Genomic DNA, 19982 nt, shown 5'->3' with positions numbered 1-19982 from the left:
AATGAGAAAAAAAAAAAAAAACAAACACCTGTAATTGATAGTTAATTTTCCACGTTCTTTTCAGGTCATGTCTTACAGGTCATTTTTTTTTTTTTTTTGTATTTGTAATGACATAGATAATAATTTTGCATTTTTTTCCACTTAAAATTGTTACAAACATTTCTCCACATTGCTATCTTGGTGGGGCTGTTCAAGCAGGACCTTCTAGGCACTTTGATGGAGGGGAATCTATTTCAGATTTTTTTTGAAGTTATGAAAAATTTCAAACCTACACAAGAGACATGACAGCAACAATGAATACGCAAAACAACCATGTTTAAAAGGTTTCATCCTTCCGGGAGCATGCAAATGTTTGGTTAGCTGGTCAAAGCGACGACACTTTCTCTTCCAAGTCTACAGAGGGCGCCCAGGTGTTGGAAGGCGCTGAAGTCCGGAAGCCTCTCTTTCCCTTCCTCTCGCCTCCCTAGCGTCCTTCGCCCCGGATGCGCTCTGCCGGCGCTGATTGCCGGCGTGACTTTGAAAGCTTCCAGTTGTGGAGCTGGTTGCTGAGCAGACCCAGAGCCACCGGACCTTTACACCAGTTCTGCGCTCGCCTCAATGAGGTTGCTGGGAGCAGCCGTCGCCGCGGCTCTGGGGCGTGGGCCGCTCCCGCGGGTCCCCGCCAGCCTGGGATGGCAGGGGAAGCAGGTACTAGAGCCCGGCGAGGCGAGACCGAACCAGGGACTGCGGACGGGACTTTGCTGTTCTCCAGGGCTAGGGAACAGTGATTTCTTCCCTGGGACCTCCTGACAGCTCCGGAAAGGAGCTGTCGTGCCTCAGTGCTGAAAAGCCTTTCGGTACCTGCACATGTTCTCGTTCGTGAGCTGCGTCTCAGTACCTTGGGAGAGTGGACAAGGCCACCGATTATGGTTAAGCCTCTTTTTGGTATACCTTAAAGAGAAGTGACTGGAGTGAAGGTCAGACCAGCTGAAAAATTAGTGTGCTCAGGGTTCGAACTCCGGGCTTCTGACTGATCATCTAGTGCTCTTTTCACTGCACAGTGTCCTTGGGCTGGGTTATTTGATTTGGCATTCAAACCTCCCGGTACTTTTCTTTGCGTTTCTGTCTTTTGCGGAGGTTGCAGAATGGAGTAGGATTGGGTAGGACCTGAGCCTTTACTACTATGCAAACATCGTTTGCTTTCCTTGCTGATATTCATGGAATTTTGTCTAAGTGTCCACCAGAAACCATTTAGTATTTGCCCACCTTTTCTAAGGTCTCCTGTTTTCCTTTCCTCAGAAGTGCTGCAGTACATTTTGGATATGCAGTCCTATAGATAGAGGCTTATATTGTGTCCTGATTCCATAAAATGCAGGATTCTCCCTTACTCTCACCCCCACCAGAATAAAATAAAGTTTTTAAAGAGTGATTGTTTCTGTACAGAAGGAATTGGAAATTTTTTCGTGGGCTACTTGGAGACTGCAAACATCCTTGCTAGCTGTGGACTACACTACAGTAAGGGAGAAGGGGGAAAAAATGAAAGTAAAATTTAAACTAAAAACTATTTTTTATTAAAGTACTTGTTGGAAATTGTCTTTCTGGTTTTATCAGCCCCAGCGTATAATTTCAAACCTGTAACATTTGGAAAAGTATCTGTCCCCTTTTATTTAATTAATTAACTTCTTTGATACCTGTATATCTTTTCAGATTTATTTATTGTTAAGAATGTGTGTATCCCTTCTGTCTTCTCTTGTAGTTTCTTCTTTGGTTACAAGAGTCATAGATTGAGGCATTCATTCCTTCTCTTGCCTTTCCAAGCTATCTCAAATGATGTTTGGTGTCCATTGAGATACATTGGTAGAAAGATACCAACCAACCAAATTCTAATTGCCCATTGTTATCTCTTACAGAAAGTGCATTGATACAAGCTCTCTTATTTTTTCAGGTTAATTGGAAAGTCTGCCGATGGTGTTCATCAGGGGTGATTCCTAATGAAAAGATACGAAATATTGGAATCTCAGCTCACATTGATTCGGGGAAAACTACATTAACAGAACGAGTGCTTTACTACACTGGCAGAATTGCAAAGATGCATGAGGTATGTGGTTCATGGTTGATTCCAGGTTAGCGAGAGCTTGGTTTTAATTGTTTGGTCGTTACGATTTAAAAACATTACAAAACCTGAAAGAGTAGATGAATGGTAACAGTGGACCTTTAGTCAGAGACCTGCCACAAACGGGATAGTTCATACTGGCTTGCAGTGTGGTTGTGAGGAATCCTCCTAGAGACCATCACTGTGTAGATTCTCAGTAAATTGTCTTTTAGGAATGTTAAGTCTACACCTGCAACTAATGTAACATCGTTAATTATACTTCAATTAAAAAGTCATGTGATGTATTAAGCCGCTGTTAAAGTAGTATTTACATAATTTTTAATGTTATGGAGAGATGTTTATAAAGTGGAAAAACACTTTAAAACTGTATGTAGTATGATGTTTATAGTTACAAAATACACTTGTCAAAAAAAATTTTTTTTGGATTTTGTGGAGCAGTGGTGAGTGCTTTGGGCTCAGATTTAGGGAGTCCAGCGGTGGCAAACTGGACCCGGGGCTCAGCATGGAGCAGGTGAAGGTGCAGGTTGCTGTGGCTATGGCCCAGGAGCCGCTGTGGAGGATGCAGGACAAGTGCATCTGGGAGCCAGGGGCTCCCTGGACAGTTGGGAGCAGAAGTGCATTGCCACCACATGGACTCCTGGAACACTGTGTCCGAGCCCTGCAACTCATAGCTGCATCGGGAAGACTCTGCACCAGCCCCCACCCCCCTCGTTTCCATAAATGCCCTTTGTGAGGCAGGGGCCCCCTTGTGCTTTCTGCCTGCCTGCTGTGAGGATGAGGCCTGTGCCCCCACACTTGGGATGCAGCTCCCCTCCCACCTGCCAATGAGTGGGACTTGGGGCTTGGGGGTGGGGGGGAGGGTGGCCCTTGGGACTTCTCAAAGTGCTGGCAGCCCAACAGCACTTCCCCTGGTGTGCCCAGGCTCACCTGCTGCCTTGGGCATAGAATCCACATTTGGATCTGGAGGCGTGGTCAGGCCCCACCTCAGCTGTGACCTGATGGTGGGCAGACAGATACACTACTGAGAGAGAGGGGAAAAGAAAAGAAAAGAAAACGATTTTTTGTAACTTTAAAGTCTCCTGAAGAAATGACCGTAACATTGAATAACTTTCCATTTCTTCAGAGGAATCTCATCTTGTTAAATCACAAGTATGTGGAAAGCTGAATCCTTCCCACCTAGGACTCAAAATCCACATGTAGTAGAGCAGGGAAAAATCTGTTCTCTGAACTTCTGCTCATGGACTACCACAAGCCTGGTGGGCAGGAACAGTGTGAAGGAAACAAGGTTGGCTCTAAGACTGAGGTGATTGCTCTACGTTAGTAGTGCTGAGAATAACAATGAAAAGAGAGGTGGTAAATAGAGGGCAAAACCTGGAATCACTCTTCTATTTCACAAGACATGGTTTGGTGATAGCCTTCTCGGAAAATTGCATCAGTTAACCGTGTGTGTGTTCTAGTTCCTTCTCAGTAAAGATTTCTCTCCTTGGGATGCAGGGACAGGGAAATCTGAGTTGCTGTGTTTGTGTTTAGGTGAAAGGTAAAGATGGAGTTGGTGCTGTCATGGATTCCATGGAACTAGAGAGACAAAGAGGAATCACGATTCAGTCAGCAGCCACCTATACCATGTGGAAAGATGTCAATATCAACATTATTGATACTCCTGGTGAGTTGAATTCTTGGTTTTATTGCAGCTTGTTTTGACAAAAGCACATTTAGTTCTTTATTATGACCCAGCTCATTTTTGAGTGTCAAATAATACTCAAAAGTGTGACTGTGAATTCCTGTTAGAGAAATCTGACTTGGGACCTAGAGCACTTCATCCTTATGTGGTTCCCTTGAAAAATAGTACAAATAAACTGTGAGCAGGAAGGTTCTTGCTTGTTACAAGCTGTAGCTGATTTAAAGGTGCCCCGTGCCCTAGTAGTTTTTTGAAGAGTTGGGTCCCTGGACTTTATGGTTAGTAAATGGTATGGTGGTTGAAAAAATCTACATTTTAATTAGAAGGCTTATGTCCTGAGCAGAGATATAAAAACGTATAATTGTGCATGTTATAAAAATTCATACTGCTCTTTAAGACCTCACACACTTTGTCTCATTTAGGACACGTGGACTTCACAATAGAAGTTGAAAGGGCCCTGAGAGTGTTGGATGGTGCAGTCCTTGTTCTCTGTGCTGTTGGAGGGGTGCAGTGCCAGACCATGACTGTTAATCGTCAGATGAAGCGCTATAATGTTCCATTTCTAACTTTCATTAACAAATTGGACCGAACGGGCTCCAACCCAGCCAGGGCCCTGCAGCAAATGAGGTACTGAGCCTTAGAACAGGAGGGGCTGGGATGATCTGGATAAGAAAGTTTACGTCCAGAAGGACAATTAATTCAGTGTCATTAAGCTTTATTCCTAATTTTTTTTTCTCTAAAAAATATATTTATGTGAGTCACTTAGTAAAAGAAACACTGAAGTCAGGGGTGCCTGGGTGGCTCAGTCAGTTAAGCATCTGACTTCAGCTCAGGTCATGATCTTCAGCTCAGGTCATGGTTCAGGAGTTCAAGCCCTGTGTTGAGCTCTGTGCTGGCTCAAAGCCTGGGGCCTGCTTCAGATTCTGTGTCTTCCTCTCTGACCCTCCCCCACTTATACTCTGTCTCTTTCTCAAAAATAAATAAAACATTTTTTAAAAACTTAAAGAAAGAAAGATTGATGTCAATAGTTTGTTTTGTGGTTGTAATCTCATCAACTGCCTTCTCTGTAAAATGGGGAAAGTATGACTTAAACTGTAGGGAGGTTTAAGGTGAGTTCAGAAAACAATCTGGCAATTCACTGTTTTGCTGTGATTAGAGAAGTAATCTAGAGTAGATTTTGAAAGTACTTTATATATTTAGACAAACCTAGAGAATCATCACCTATTTTAACCTTTACATGAGGAATTTTAATTAACATCCATAAATAGTATGGTATATAGTCCCTTGGGTTCATATGGTAACATATTTGCTAAGACAAGAGTAACACTTCCTTTCTGTAGCAGGTGTAACTTAGTAGTAGTTGTAGCATTGTACCTTTTGCCCAATACTGTATATTTCACATAGCCTTTGAAAAGAGTTGAAGTTTCACTTTGCACTTTTTGTGGACGTGTAAATGTAGCTGCCAAGTTCCTAGCTACAATTCACATGGCAGAGCTGATGAAAATAGACAGTCAAGTTTGTAGTAGTAGAGAGACAAAGAATGATGTGTCTGGTGACAAGATTGGTATTGAGGAACTTCCAAGTGACAGCATTGCTGTGTGTGCCTGATGGAAGTGATTGTATTTGGGAATATGAACATGAAATTCTTCTTTATTGGGTATTTGTAATATTTTCCTGGCAAAACAAAGTGTTTTCAGTTTTTGTCCTTATTACTTCTATTTTACTTGTGCTTGGCAAGAGATGGACTGTTTCCACCAAGTCTTTGTCTGAATTCCAGGAAAATTCTCTTTTAGCGTTTGACTACTGCGGTTCTTTTTCTGCTCTACTCCCTTTTATCTGCATTCTGTATCTCTCATTAAACAGATGTTAGAAATTCTAACATCTGTTCTTCTGGTTCCGGTGTCCATGTACTAACTTTTCTACCGTACATTCTCCTACATCTTTTTCTCTTCTCATTTTGGATTGGGTTATGAGAGGATTCTTGAGGTCAGTCTTCCAGATCATAAATCTGATAGTCATGTGTGTCCCTTCTGTTATTTAGCCTGTTGTTTTTCTTTTTCTGCAATTGTGTAATTAATTTCCATAATCCTTCTCTTTTATCGCAACATCTTTATTAATAGGGGTGATTACTTCTCAGGTCTTTACATTTTCTTTTCTTTTAGTAACTCTCTCCTTGGAATTTAGTACTGGTTTTTGAGCTCACACCTCTCTTTTAAGTTATTGGTAACCTTCAAATATTTGGTGATTCTTAGTTACCTATCCATAGCTATACATGGGAGCCTAGAGTGTAGACTTAACAATGGTAGCTAGAGCGTATTTCTTCTTGAGTGAGAATTCCTGCTACTGAATCCCTTCAGTGATCGTGTCTGATAAAGGGTACAACCTAGGGGCGCCTGGGTGGCTCAGTCCATTAAGCGTCCGACTTCAGCTCAGGTCACGATCTCGTGGTCCGCGAGTTTGAGCCCTGCATCGGGCTCTGGGTTGATGGCTCAGAGCCTGGAGCCTGCTTCCGATTCTGTGTCTCCCTCTCTCTCTCTGCCCCTCCCCCGTTCATGCTGTGTCTCTCTCTGTCTCAAAAATAAATAAACATTAAAAAAAAAAAAATTAACAAAAAAAGGGTACAACCTAATGGTGAGTGTCTTATTTTTAACACACACGCTCAGAGGTCTCCTGTAAGAATTTCCTCTTCAGCTAGCTATAGTCTGCTTGCTAAAGTCAGCTGGTCTAAGAATGAGAGTTGGGCAAGGTGATCCCACTTCCCACTGTGCTTTAATTTTCTGACCCAACCACCATTGACTTGTTCTTCCCCCTTCTGTTTTTAATCCAGAGTATTCTGGGGGTCTGATGGGAAGACACTTATTTTAGACTTCTTTTGTTGCCTAAATAGGGTTTTGGCTTTCTGAGCTTGATGAGTTTGGCTGTTCCCAACTGTTTTATATCTTCCCTCCCAGTTCCACAACATCTGCCATTGATGTATTTTTGTTGTTTCAAAGGGATTTAGGGAGAAAAAAATGAAGTAAACTATGTATTTTTATTTTTCAGGTCTAAACTGAGTCATAATGCAGCATTTGTGCAGATACCCATTGGTTTGGAGGGTGATTTTAAAGGTGTAATAGATCTTATTGAGGAACGAGCCATTTACTTCGATGGAGACTTTGGGTAAGTTAGAAATATGTTACTAAAATGTGGCTGGAGGCCTATACTTCAAAATGACTTTGTTTTAATGCCTTTAATCCTAGTTGCTTCCCATTTTGCTTAGTATTTATTTCAAGGGAGAGTATGTTACTTTTTGGGTAATTTGTATCATGTTGTGACATGCATGGTATGATAAAAGGAGGCGTTCAGCTCCAGCTAGTAATAGATCTCTTTTTCTACTTGTTCATTTTTGTTCATTCATTCTGCAGAGTTTTATGGAGCAGCTGCTATGTCCTGGGTATTGTGATAAAATCTGGGAAGAATACATGGATCATAAGTGCTCTACCTACTTTATGAGATTATAAAGATAAAAGGATAATATGTAAAAGCAGTTAAAAATAGTACAAATGTGGTTTGGATAATATAAGAAGCAAATTGGTAATTTTTTGACCTGGTACTTGGTCCGTCAGTCACCTTTTGAGTGGCCTCTGCATGCAAAACACTGTAATTTCCCAGTGGTTATCAAACTTTGACATTGAGAAAAATCACCTGAAAGTTGTTAAAGCACATTCCTCAATCCACCTCCAGAAGATTCTTATTCAGTAGATCTAGGGTGGAGCCTGGAATTTGCATTTCTAGAAAGCTCCCAGGTGCTGCTGCCATTGTAGATCTACAGACCACACTTTGAGTGGCACTGTTTTGGACAATGTGGGAAATCATAAACTACCCTTCCTTATGAGGAGTGCCGCCCCCCCCCCCCCCCCCCGTAGCCTGGCAGTTTCTCCAAACATAATTCCTGAGAAGTTTTCCTTCTCTGCTGTGAAACTGGGATTGCTAGGCTGGCAGGTGGGTGAAGGGTGTTGTGATCAGTTAACTATCATTTGTCCTCATCAGCTGTCTTGTAGGCAGAGAAAGAATATAGGCGGTCCTCTCACTTTTTGTGTGACCATCTATTTCTTAGGATGTGAGGTCAAGAGAACAGAGATATTTTAATAAAGTTTATTCAGTGCTGTGTCCCCAGCCCTAGAACTTCCTAGTACATAATAAGTATTCAAAAAATATTTGTAAATGAATGAATAAATCCACTTTCCCAGAATTACCAGGGCACACATTTGTCTTCTAAAGTAGAGGCTCTTAAACTTTGTTGTATGCTCCCACCACAGATGAAATTTCTTAACATACCTGAACCCTCTCCCAGCCCTAGACCACTGGGTATGTAAATTTTGAAAACCCTCCACAGATGATTCTGACCCGAAAGAGTAAGAACCAGGGAGCTTGACAGGAAGGATGAAATTACGATCTGAAGGCTGTGAAGACCATTCTTTAGGATAGTAAGAATTATATTCTAACTATTTGCAGTTGACTTCTTTTATTTTTTTTAAGAACATGTTTTCTGAAAAGCTTACTTTTTTGAAATTAGTTTCCATTTTTAAAGAAATACTTTGAAAGTCTTTGAGACTGACGTTTTTAAACATCAAGTATATCCATTTCTCAGTTGTGTATATTTTATTTGTGAGTCTTACCTATTCAGCCCCTAGAGGAATGGAGAACCTGGGGTAAAGGTTGAAGAGTTTGTCATATTTACTAACCTTTTTTTTACTGTAAATTAATGTATTCTGTGTTAATATTCTGTAATTGGGTTTGTTAATAGAAAGGAAGAGAGGTCTCTATTCCTGCTTGCTAGTGACTACGATGTTCTGGTTAATTTGGTTAATAGAATTTTCAAGAGTCATATGAGCTTTGGAGTCAGATTGGCTTTGAATCTTGGCTCTTACATTTACTAGTAGTACAACCTTTGTGTAAATTTTAAAGTTAGTCTTTACATTTCATTTTAATGCAAATATATCAGAGTTCTTTCTCATCTAAAAAAAATTTAGCCATTAGGGTTCATCTTTTTCATTGGTGCTTTTTATTTTTTTAATTTAATTTTATTTATTTTTTTTAATGTGAAATTTATTGTCAAATTGGTTTCCATACAACACCCAGTGCTCACCCCAAAAGGTGCCCTCCTCAATACCCACCCCCCCCCCCACCCCCCATCAACCCTCAGTTCTCAGTTTTTAAGAGTCTCTTATGCTTTGGCTCTCTCCTACTTTAACCTCTTTTTTTTTTTTTTCTCCTTCCCCTCCCCCACGGGTTTCTGTTAAGTTTCTCAGGATCCACATAAGAGTGAAAACATATGGTATCTGTCTTTCTCTGTATGGCTCATTTCACTTAGCATCACACTCTCCAGTTCTATCCACGTTGCTACAAAAGGCCATATTTCATTCTTTCTCATTGCCACGTAGTATTCCATTGTGTATATAAACCACAATTTCTTTACCCATTCATCAGTTGATGGACATTTAGGCTCTTTCCATAATTTAGCTATTGTTGAGAGTGCTGCTGTAAACATTGGGGTACAAGTGCCCCTATGCATCAGCACTCCTGTGTCTCTTGGGTAAATTCCTAGCAGTGCTATTGCTGGGTCACAGGGTAGATCTATTTTTAATTTTTTGAGGAACCTCCACACTGTTTTCCAGAGTGGCTGCACCAGTTTGCATTCCCACCAACAGTGCAAGAGGGTTCCCATTTCTCCACATGCTCTCCAGCATCTGTAGTCTCCTGATTTGTTCATTTTAGTCACTCTGACTGGAGTGAGGTGATATCTGAGTGTGGTTTTGATTTGTATTTCCCTGATGAGGAGCGATGTTGAGCATCTTTTGATGTGCCTGTTGGCCATCTGGATGTCTTCTTTAGAAAAGTGTCTATTCATGTTTTCTGCCCATTTCTTCACTGGATTATTTGTTTTTCGGGTGTGGAGTTTGGTGAGCTCTTTATAGATTTTGGATACTAGCCCCTTGTCCAATATGTCATTTGCAAATATCTTTTCCCATTCCGTTGGTTGCCTTTCAGTTTTGTTGATCGTTTCCTTTGCTGTGCAGAAGCTTTTTATCTTCATGAGGTCCCAATAGTTCATTTTTGCTTTTAATTCCCTTGCCCTTGGGGATGTGTCAAGTAAGAAATTGCTGTGGCTGAGGTCAGAGAGGTTTTTTCCTCCTTTCTCCTCTAGGGTTTTGATGGTTTCCTGTCTCACATTCAGGTCCTTTATCCATTTTGAATTTGTTTTTGTGAATGGTGTAAGAAAGTGGTCTAGTTTCATTTTTCTGGTGCTTTTTATTTTTAATTGAATATCCTTAAAATAGCAACACAAAGCATTTCTTTTCTTAGTCAAATTGTTCGATATGAGGAAATTCCAGCAGAATTCAGGGCAGCAGCAGCTGACCACCGGCAGGAGCTGATTGAATGTGTTGCCAATTCAGATGAGCAGCTTGGTGAGATGTTCCTGGAAGAAAAAATCCCCTCCATTTCTGATTTAAAGGCAAGTGCTCTCAAAATAAGTCTTACATTAACCAGAAAAAGCGGTGGGATTTTTTGTTGTTTGTTTTTTGTGGGAAAAAGACATGATGCTTTTATGCATGGCTTTTATTAATGAAATCTGAGCAAATTTATTTAACATTGTTGATTTTTTTTTGAAAAATACTTGGCTGTGACATATAACTCTTTTTTTTAAAGTAAGTAGTTCTGTAACATCTTAAAATGGGAAAGCAGTTACAGTTTGTTCTAGGAAAAAAAAAGATATTTAAACATCCAACCTCTTGGGTATACCTTAAGAAAGAGGAAGATAAATATAGAAGCGTTATAGCAATAAAGACAGATTAAGAGACAAGGCTGTTAAATGTTTGCAGACTAAATGTTGATACGTGTAGTATTGTACTATTTAGAAGGGCTGTATAGATTTCTTCGCTTGATCAATTAGTTCTATAAAAATAAGATATCTAAGACTGGTATTTATTTTTTGAATAGACAGTTTTTCCACAGGAGACGTACACATGGTCAATAAGCAACCAAAAAGATGCTCAGCATCAGTAATCATTAGGGAAAGCAAATCAGAACCATAATGATACTTCACTTTATCTATGAGGATGGCTATTTAAAAAAAAAAAAAAACCAAAAACCCAGAATCAATTTTTTTCTGTTAATGTTCTTTTCTTTCTTTTTTTTTTTTTAATGTTTTTATTTTTGAGAGAAAGAGAGTGTGAGTGGGGGAGGGGCAGAGAGAGAGGGAGACAGAATCCAAAGCAGGCTCCAGGCTTTGAGCTGTCAGCACAGAGTCTGATGCGGGGCTCAAACTCACAAACGGCAAGATCTTGACCTGAGCCAAAGTCGGACACTTAATCCACTGAGCCACCCAGGCATTCCTGTTATTTTCTAGTAAATAAAATATTTTCAGGCATCCCTGTTATTTTCTGGTAAATAAAATATTTTCAGGCATCCCTAGTTATTTTCTGTAAAATGACCAGTATTGGCAAGGATGTGGAGAAATTGAAACTCTTGTGCATTGCTAGTGGGAATGTAAGGTGATGCAGTCACTGTAGAGAAAGTATAGCCATTGTTTAAAAAAAAAAAAATTAAACCTAGAACTACCATATGATCCAGGAATTCCACTTCTGGGTAATATCCAAAATAATTCAAAGCAGGGACTCAAACAGGTATTTGTACACCTGTGTTGATAACAGCACTATTCACAATAGCAAAAACCGGGAAACAATCCAAATGCTTAGCAGTGGATGAATGGATAAACAAAATGAGTATGTACATGCAATGGAATATTATTCAGCCTTAAAAAGGAATGAGATTCTGATACACATTATAGCATGGATGAACTATGAAGACATGCCAAATGATACAAACTAGACACAAAAAGACAAATATTGTATGATTCCACTTACATGAGGTACCCAGAATAGTCATAATTCCTAGAGACAGAAGTAGTGGTTACCAGGGGCAGTGGTAGAGGGGTGCATTAAGGAATGGAGAGTTTAATGGGTCAGAGTTTCAATTTGAGATGATGAAAAAGTTCTGGAGATGGATAGAGGTGGAGGTGGCATAGCAGTGTAAGTGTACTTAATGCCACTGAGCTATATACTGAAAAATGATTAAAATGATAAATTCTATGTTTATTTTACCATTAAAAAAACATTCATTTTACCAAACCACATGGTACACTTAGCAGAGATCAGGTAAATAATTATTGTGTGTAAGACTTTGTACTCATGGGGGTTATAGTAGATGCACAAGGGAAGAACCCTATTGAAGCTGAGGATGCTTTAATATATCTCATAACTTGAGTCCTTTAGCATTCACAAACTATGTAGGAAGGTATAGGTCAAGCATTGTGTCCTGGGAACCACCGCGCAGAGTTAGGATTTTATCTATTTCTGGGGTTGTGTCAGATCCCCAAGACCATTCCCTGGTTCAGTGATTCATGAGGATCACCCAGGGTTCTCAACACATTATCATACTCATGACTATGATTTAATACAGTGAAAGGATACAAGGCAGAATCGGCAAAGGGTAAAGGCACATGAGGTAAAGTCCAGAAGAAACCACGTGTAAGCTTCCAAGAGTCCTTTCCCAGTGGAGTCATGGCGGGGCAGGCCACATTCCTCCAGCAGTGAGTGGTGACCTCACCTGTGAAATCCCAGCTACTGGAAACTCAGTGCCCTGGGTGTTATGAAGGGCTGGTCACAGACATCCTCTGCCTAGTGTGTACCCATATTCCAGACTCCCAGAAGGAAAGCAGGTGTTCAGCATTACACCACACTGTGCAAACAGTGTAGGCCCAGCAAACCATTCATGGTTCTTGGAATGCTGGGAACCCTCCTGAAATCCAGGTTCCCAGACACCTTCCAGGGGGCCAGCCTTGCAAACAGGCTTTTCTAAGCCTAGTCGTTTCAGGGCTGCTCGGTTTACTGTTTTCTGCATAGGATACATGGGTATACTTTACTTTCTGTATTATTGGATATATTATTAGGGACAGTGGAAAGGCAATAACTTTCAAGTGTGCACGTGATTCTTATGAAAACAAGGGAAATTTTTGGAAAAATAAACCTCTTGTTAAATCTACCACCCTCACGTTTTTCTCTATTCAATTAAACGTGGTAAGATTCTTTTACGTCCCTACTTGCATATGAGAGAGGGGCAGAAAGTCTGAGTTGTGATCATGTGGCATAGGGATAATCTAAGCCGTTAGTAAGGTAGCCATTTGTGGATCCTCGCAACAGCAAAAAGAAGCTTTTGTGATAATTTCATATAGCAATTTCTTTCTTGTTATGCATATTTTCCCCTATTTTATACTCCCTTTATCGTATGCAGCTGTTATGCTACTGTTCACTGTGGTGCTGTTTGGAAATTGTGATTGTACATGTTTCTTGGAGTAGCTAGTTTTCTATTTTTTCACGAGGACTGAGAAAGACTTGTGCACTGGCTCCGTATTTCTGCTGTGGCGGCTTGTGGCTACAGCACTGCTGTTGACCTCTTCCGGCTGCTAAGACCTACAGCTCCTCAGAGGCCTGCTTAGTTGGGAGGGCCACCTGGGGCATACAGCTGGGACACATTAATAGTGCTTGCAATAGAGTGGGGTATGACCTGGAGGTTGTTATTTTAGAGCCTGTTACAATCATGGCCCTTAATTTGTGAGTGATTTGTACTCCTTGGCTTCCTGTATGTATGTTATTTTTTAAAAAAGAAAACAAATCTGTTAATTAAACGTTTTTTAATAGATGCTATTTTTCATTGTTTTAAACATTTAAAAACATACAAAAGTACACAGTAAAAAAAAAAATTTCTTATGTGATTCCCATTTGCCTAGTTCTCTGCCTCTTCCTGATAACAGGTTACCAGTTAATAGATTGTGGTGTATCTTTCCAGAGATTGTGTGTTTTACTTTTCCTTATGTTTTACATAATTGTTAGCATACTGTTTACATGATTCTGTGTGTGTGTGCCTCTTTTTTATGTGTATGTATGTATTTTTGGTCATATTGAAAATTAGTGACACTGCAAGAGTGTCAAAAGCGGTTATACAGTGAATCGCTTCCTAGCCCTGAAAAAGGAACTGATTTTTTTTTCTTGTATTTTGACCTTAAGTTATAGAGGACCTGACTCTAGTCTGCACAATAGCCTGTACTCCAACAAGTACCAGTTCATTTTATTCACTTGTTGGTTTGTAATTGATTTGAAATACAAAACTTTTTTTAAGGTTAATAATTATTAAATTTTTTTTCTTTCGTAGCGTGCAATCCGAAGAGCTACTCTAAATAGGTCATTTACTCCTGTCTTTTTGGGAAGTGCTTTGAAGAACAAGGGAGTTCAGCCCCTGCTAGATGCTGTTTTAGAATACCTCCCAAATCCATCTGAAGTCCAAAATTATGCTATTCTCAATCAGGACGAGTAAGTCTTGGAAATTGAATCTTAGTTTATACACAGATATTTTAACACGTACTATGAAAGAATTTAAGAGTGGTTCTTTTGATTGATTAAGTTGTGTTTGTGTTTTTTTTTTCCCTGTAATTTACTAAAATCAATCGCCCATTTCTATTTGGATAACACTTTTGACATCTAGAAAAATATTATACCACTTTCCATATCATATTCTGTTTGTGAGTTTGAAAGAAGTATGGTTTATTATCTACCAAGGTTTGCATCATTAGTAAATTTTTTCATTTGGGACCAGCTGGTTTTGGTCATACCCCCCCAAAAAAGCTTTGAGAAACAAACTTTTTAAAGGTCTCATTGATTATTTTTCTCTTCTTAAACTGGCACTTCTGTGTTTTTAGTCTACTCTGGTCCTGTCACAATGTAGTAATTAAGCCCTGAGAAGTTATTCTTACTCATCTCTTTCAGTGAAATTTCAGTTATGGGAGGTACAAATGTTTAGCATGCATGTGCTTTTGCCCAGGTAATACTCTGATGAAACAAATTGATATACAAGAAATATCAAATACTGCATCTCACAGATTTACATTTCTTTTAAGTGACTCAAAAGAGAAAAACAAAATCTTAATGAACTCTGAAAGAAACAGTTCCCACCCGTTTGTAGGCCTGGCTTTTAAACTGGAGGTAAGTGGCTTTCTAATGTATTTAATTGCTATATGTAGAAATATTCTTTTAAGGTTTTCTTCCTATTACAAAATGACTATGAAAGATTTGGTTACAGATTGCTCTGCTAAAAGCCGCCCCCCCCCCCCCGCCTTCCATATAGCCTCTTTAAAAGGAAGTTACTGTACACAGCCCATGCTTAAGGGGGGAGGAATTATGCTCTACCCCCTTGAGGGAACAGTATCCACTGTCAGTTATGTGGGTGTTGTCTTCTTTCCCCCATTTATATTTTTATTCAGTCATTCCTTTATATAAGTATGGCCTCATGGATATTTATTGTGAGATACAGTGAATAGTATGTTATTTATTTTGTTGCCCAGGTTTGGCCATTGGAGCTCTTCCGGTTGCTCCTGTGTTCTTTCGAATACTTCCTGACTTTGTGGCACTATAGGATCCTCCATGCTTCTCATGTGTACTCCCTGTCCCAGCTCTAGAATCAACCATTTCTCTAGGTGCTTTGGTTCTTTTTAATCAAGAATGATATTAGAAACCAAGATTGGAGTACGGGGGTGTACTTTTTGTTAGGGTGTCGTTGCTTCTATTCATATGTTGTAAGTGGAGAAAAAAGGTAGATAAGTTCGAAGTGTTAAGAGTGGTTATTTCTGTAATGGGATTATATTTTGGAGGCGTTTTCTTAGTTTTCATTTAAAAATTTTTACAATACACTTCTTGTAAAAGAAAAAGATAATTTTAAATTAAAAAGTACAAATAACATTGCAGTGACAATTTTTATGTGTAAAGCTTTTAAAAATATATATATGTAAGAATGTCTTCTTAGGATTCCTAGAATGGTGATTACTGAATTAAAGGAATGAATGCTTTCTTGCCAGATTCCTGTCGTACTCTCAGAGTAATGTATTATTTCAGTGCATCTTTATCAGCATTGAGTATTATTTATTTTAAGAATTTTTTTAAATGTTTATTTTTGAGAGAGAGAGAGTTTGGCTATTGTAGTTAATGCTGCTGTAAACATTGGGGTGCATGTACCCCTTTGACTCTGTACTTTTGTATTCTTTGGGTAAATACCAAATAGTGCAATTGCTGGATCGTAGGGTAGTTCTATTTTTAACTTTTTGAGGCACCTCCATACTGTTCTCCAGAGTGGATACACCAGTTTGCATTCCCACCAGTAGCACAAAAGGGTTCCACTCTGCATCCTTACCACCACCTGTTGTTTCTTGTCTTATTAATAAATTTCAGCCATTCTGACTGGTATGAGGTGATACCTCACTGTGGTTTTGATTTGTATTTCCCTGATGATGAATGATGTTGAGCATCTTTTCTTGTGTCAGCCATCTGGATGTCTTCTTTCGAAAAGTGTCTTTTCATGTCTTTTGCCCATTTCTTAACTGGGTTGTTTGTTTTTTGGGTGTTGTGTTTGATAAGTTCATTGTAGATTTTGGATACTAAGCCTTTATCAGATATGTCATTGCAAATATCTTCTCCCATTCTGTTGGTTGCCTTTTAGTTTTGCTGATTGTTTCCTTGGCTGTGCACAAGCTTTTTATTTTGATGAGGTCTCAGTAGTTCATGTTTGCTTTTGTTTCCCTTGTCTCCGGAGACATGTCTGGTAAGAAGTTGCTATAGCCAACGTCGAAAAGTTGCTGCCTGTGTTCTTTAGGATTTTGATAGCCTCCTGTCTCACATCTAGGTCTTTCATCCATTTTGAATTTGTTTTTGTGTGTGGTATGAGCAAGTGGTCCAGTTTCATTCTTCTGCATGTTGCTGTCCGGTTTTCCCAACACCATCTGTTGAAGAGACTGTCTTTTCTCCAGTGGTTATTCCTTTCTTGCCTTGTCGAAGATTAGTTGACCTTATAGTTGTGGGTCCATTTCTGGGTTCTCTGTTCTGTTCCATTGATCTATGTGTGTGTTTTTTTGCCAGGACCATATCATCTTGATGATGTAGCATTTTAATGTAGCTTGAAATCCAGAATCATCATGCCTCCTGTTTTGTTTTTGTTAAAATTTCAGAATTGCCTTGGCTATTCAGGGTCTTTTGTGGTTCCATACAAATTTTAGAATTGTTTGTTCTAGCTGTGCAAAGAATGTTAGTGGCATTTTAATAGTACTTCTGTACTTTTTAAGTTTGGAATATTTAATATATTTTTATATCAGTCAGGGTTAGCTTCTTATTGCCTTAATTCTTCAGAAATTTCTATTTTTATCCATTTATTCTTCTAAATGAATTTTAAAATCATTAATCAGATGTTTAAAAATTCCTCTTGGGAATTTTTTTGCTATTGTGTTAAACCTGTAAATTAGCATGGGAAGAATTGGCAACTTTTAAAGCATATCTAATTGGTTAGTGTTAATATTGAGGAGGAATTGATCCTTGATTATTTTATATTCAGTTATTTTAAAGAATGCTTCTTTGTGGGCACCTGGGTGGCTCAGTTGGTTAAGCATCTGACTTTGGCTCAGGTTGTAATCTCATGGTTCGTGAGTTCAAGCCCTGCTTTGGGTGACCCCCACTTCTCTCTCTCCTTTCCTCTCACCCTCTCTCCCTCTCTTTCTGTCCCTTGCTCAATTGTGCCCTCTCTCTCTCTCTAAAAAAAAAAAAAAAAAAAAAAAAAATGCTTATTTGTATAGCTTTCCAGGTGCTTATCAAAGGTTTTCTAGGTGTATAGTACAGCTTTACCATTTCTGATAATATTTTTGTTCTTTCCAATATATATTGTCTTTCCAATAATTATAACTGATTTGTGTTTACATCTTAATTGTATTAAACTGAACTTATGAAATAATATTAGAAGGCAAAAGGATATTTCCTTATTACATATACAATTTAAAATTATTTTGTAATTTTTATTTCAGAAGAATCAGAAGTAATATCTTGGATTGTGATACCAAAAAGACCAGCAACAACCATTTAACTCATGTATATTCAAAGCTGATACTTTTAAGTATTTTATGGCAATAAACCAAAACACATATGTAAAATATACTACTAAAATTGATAGGGAATAATTGGAGGTTGTTGTGAAGTTTTTCTCCTAATTTTGATTCTTACATCTCTTTTTTCTTCTTTCTGCCCTTACCCAATCTTGACTTCTAGGCTGGGCGATTTGGACAGTTAACATATGTCCGCAATTATCAAGGAGAACTGAAGAAGGGTGACACCATCTGTAACACGCGGACGGGAAAGAAAGTGCGGGTGCAACGGCTGGTTCGCATGCACGCCGACATGATGGAGGCAAGTAGAGGTCCTTGTTGGGAGATCAGAAATATCGCAAATGCAATTCACATGAAATAGATCTTCCTTCTTGGTATGCTGAGCCCCACAAGAAAATCACTTCTACTTGAATGTGTTTTCCTAACTTCTTCCTTTTTACTTAGATATGCTATAATTCTTTTTTTTTTTTTTTTTAATTTTTTTTAACATTTATTTATTTTTGAGACAGAGAGTGTGAGGAGGGGAAGGGCAGAGATAGAGGGAGACACAGAATCTGAAGCAGGCTCCAGGCTCCGAGCTATCAGCAGAGAGTCCACCCTGGGGCTTGAACTCATGAACTGTGAGATCATGACCTGAGCCGAAGTCAGACGCTTAACCGACTGAGTCACTCAGGTGCCCCTGCTATAATTCTGATGTCGCACTTTGGTATGGGCTAAATTACTAGATGTTAAGGACACATTTTATGCCACTGTTTGTGATTAGCTATATTTCCTCAATGGCCAAGGTTAAGGAGAAAGGACAATTAGTTCCCTAAGACTCAGAACACAAGATTCAGCACCTTTCTCAAGAACTGCCATCACAAAGAGTATGTAATAGGTGTTAGGACAATGTAAGTGGTTTTCAGAGGCAGTTGAGACTAATTAGTTCATACACAGTGTCCAACATTGTTCAGGGAATTAACTTTCACAAGTATGGCCTGTGTGAAAGCCCTATTTAACCCTAGAGCTTTTTATTCCTATTATAGAACCAGCCCCCCCAAAAGGACCTTATTGGTGCTGAAATCCATCTGAAGATTTAGAGCCTCTCAAGATCTTATCTGGGAAATAAACTTTGGTTTATGGCTTGAATTTTTGAATTGGTTCTGAATCTATCCATGCCTTCTGTGGTCTTTTAGGATTAAGTCTTGATAGAAATGCTAAGTGTGTGAAGTTGTCTCCTCCTCCCGCTCTTTCCCAAGTCACTTCTATTCCTAGAGAGGTTTATTTGTCAGCAAAAGCTTATGACATTCAGAAATTTGTGGTAGCCATAACTTTGTCTCTCCTGGAAGGTGAGTGAGCAGTCTTTCAAAATTGGATGCAATTGCTGTTTTGTGAGATAGGCAGCAGGGGCCATTATAGAGGGATTGGTGATTGTCACAGCCGTTTGTTTTTATGGGCCGACCAGAGGCTAGGAGATGTGTTTATCTGTGTAAATGTTAGACTCAGGCACACTTGCTCATTCACAGCCACAGCTGTTATGAATGAACTGTCAATATAAGTGGACAAAAACTAGGAAACTTAAGAGGCACCAGTGCTTTGTTCTTGATTTCCTGTGTTTACTTGACTGCTTGCATCTGTGAGAAATTAAAATTATTTTAAGTACATGAGCTGAATTCCCCTGCCTTTGTTTTCAAAACTTCCTTTGCAGTTTTTCCTCTTACGTCTTTGTCATACATATGTCATTGTTGGACTGTGGCAACACGTATAATATACATCCTTTTTTGTTTGTTTTTTTATTTATCTTGAGAGAGAGAGCGTGCACGCACACAAGTGCAGTGGAGGGGTAGGGAGAGGGGAGAGAGAGAGAGAGAGAGGAGAGAAGAGAGAGAAGTAGGCTCTATGCTGTCAGCGCAGAGCCCGATGCGAGGCTCGATCTCACGACCATGAGATCATGTCCTGAGCCAAAATCCAGAGTCGGACACTTAACCTACTGAGCCACCCAGGTGCCACCCAGGTGTAATACATCCTTTTTAATCCATAGAAATCACTTTAGAAGTGTGAGGCTCTGTGCACTGTCACTACTACATATCCTCCAAATAATGATGCCATAGCTCTAAATGTCCATTTAAAGTAAAATCTTGTCAATCAAGATACGGTTTAAATAAAGGCCCTATTCAAGCTATATCTTGCTGTGGTTGATTGTTGGTATCGCACTGGTTCTA

The 19982-nt window shown here is 39.3% G+C and overlaps 1 protein-coding gene across 1 annotated transcript in view; it reads left to right on the top strand.

Moving 5' to 3' along the window:
* Nucleotides 1-456: 456 nt before the first annotated feature.
* The window catches only part of GFM1 (G elongation factor mitochondrial 1), a 45957-nt gene continuing 26431 nt past the window's right edge, over nt 457-19982 (top strand). Inside the window, exons 1-9 of the mRNA XM_003991950.5 lie at nt 457-687; nt 1925-2077; nt 3623-3755; nt 4193-4397; nt 6813-6929; nt 10116-10266; nt 14022-14179; nt 14764-14848; nt 17945-18082. Coding sequence (XP_003991999.2) covers nt 598-687; nt 1925-2077; nt 3623-3755; nt 4193-4397; nt 6813-6929; nt 10116-10266; nt 14022-14179; nt 14764-14848; nt 17945-18082 — 1230 coding nt within the window. The 5' untranslated portion in view covers nt 457-597. The remainder of the gene's footprint in view (nt 688-1924; nt 2078-3622; nt 3756-4192; nt 4398-6812; nt 6930-10115; nt 10267-14021; nt 14180-14763; nt 14849-17944; nt 18083-19982) is intronic.

The sequence above is a fragment of the Felis catus genome, chromosome C2 (assembly GCF_018350175.1).
Source record: "Felis catus isolate Fca126 chromosome C2, F.catus_Fca126_mat1.0, whole genome shotgun sequence".
Lineage (NCBI taxonomy): Eukaryota > Metazoa > Chordata > Mammalia > Carnivora > Felidae > Felis > Felis catus.
The sequence above is the reverse complement of the archived record's forward strand: the minus strand, read 5'-3'. Positions and strand labels throughout refer to the sequence as shown.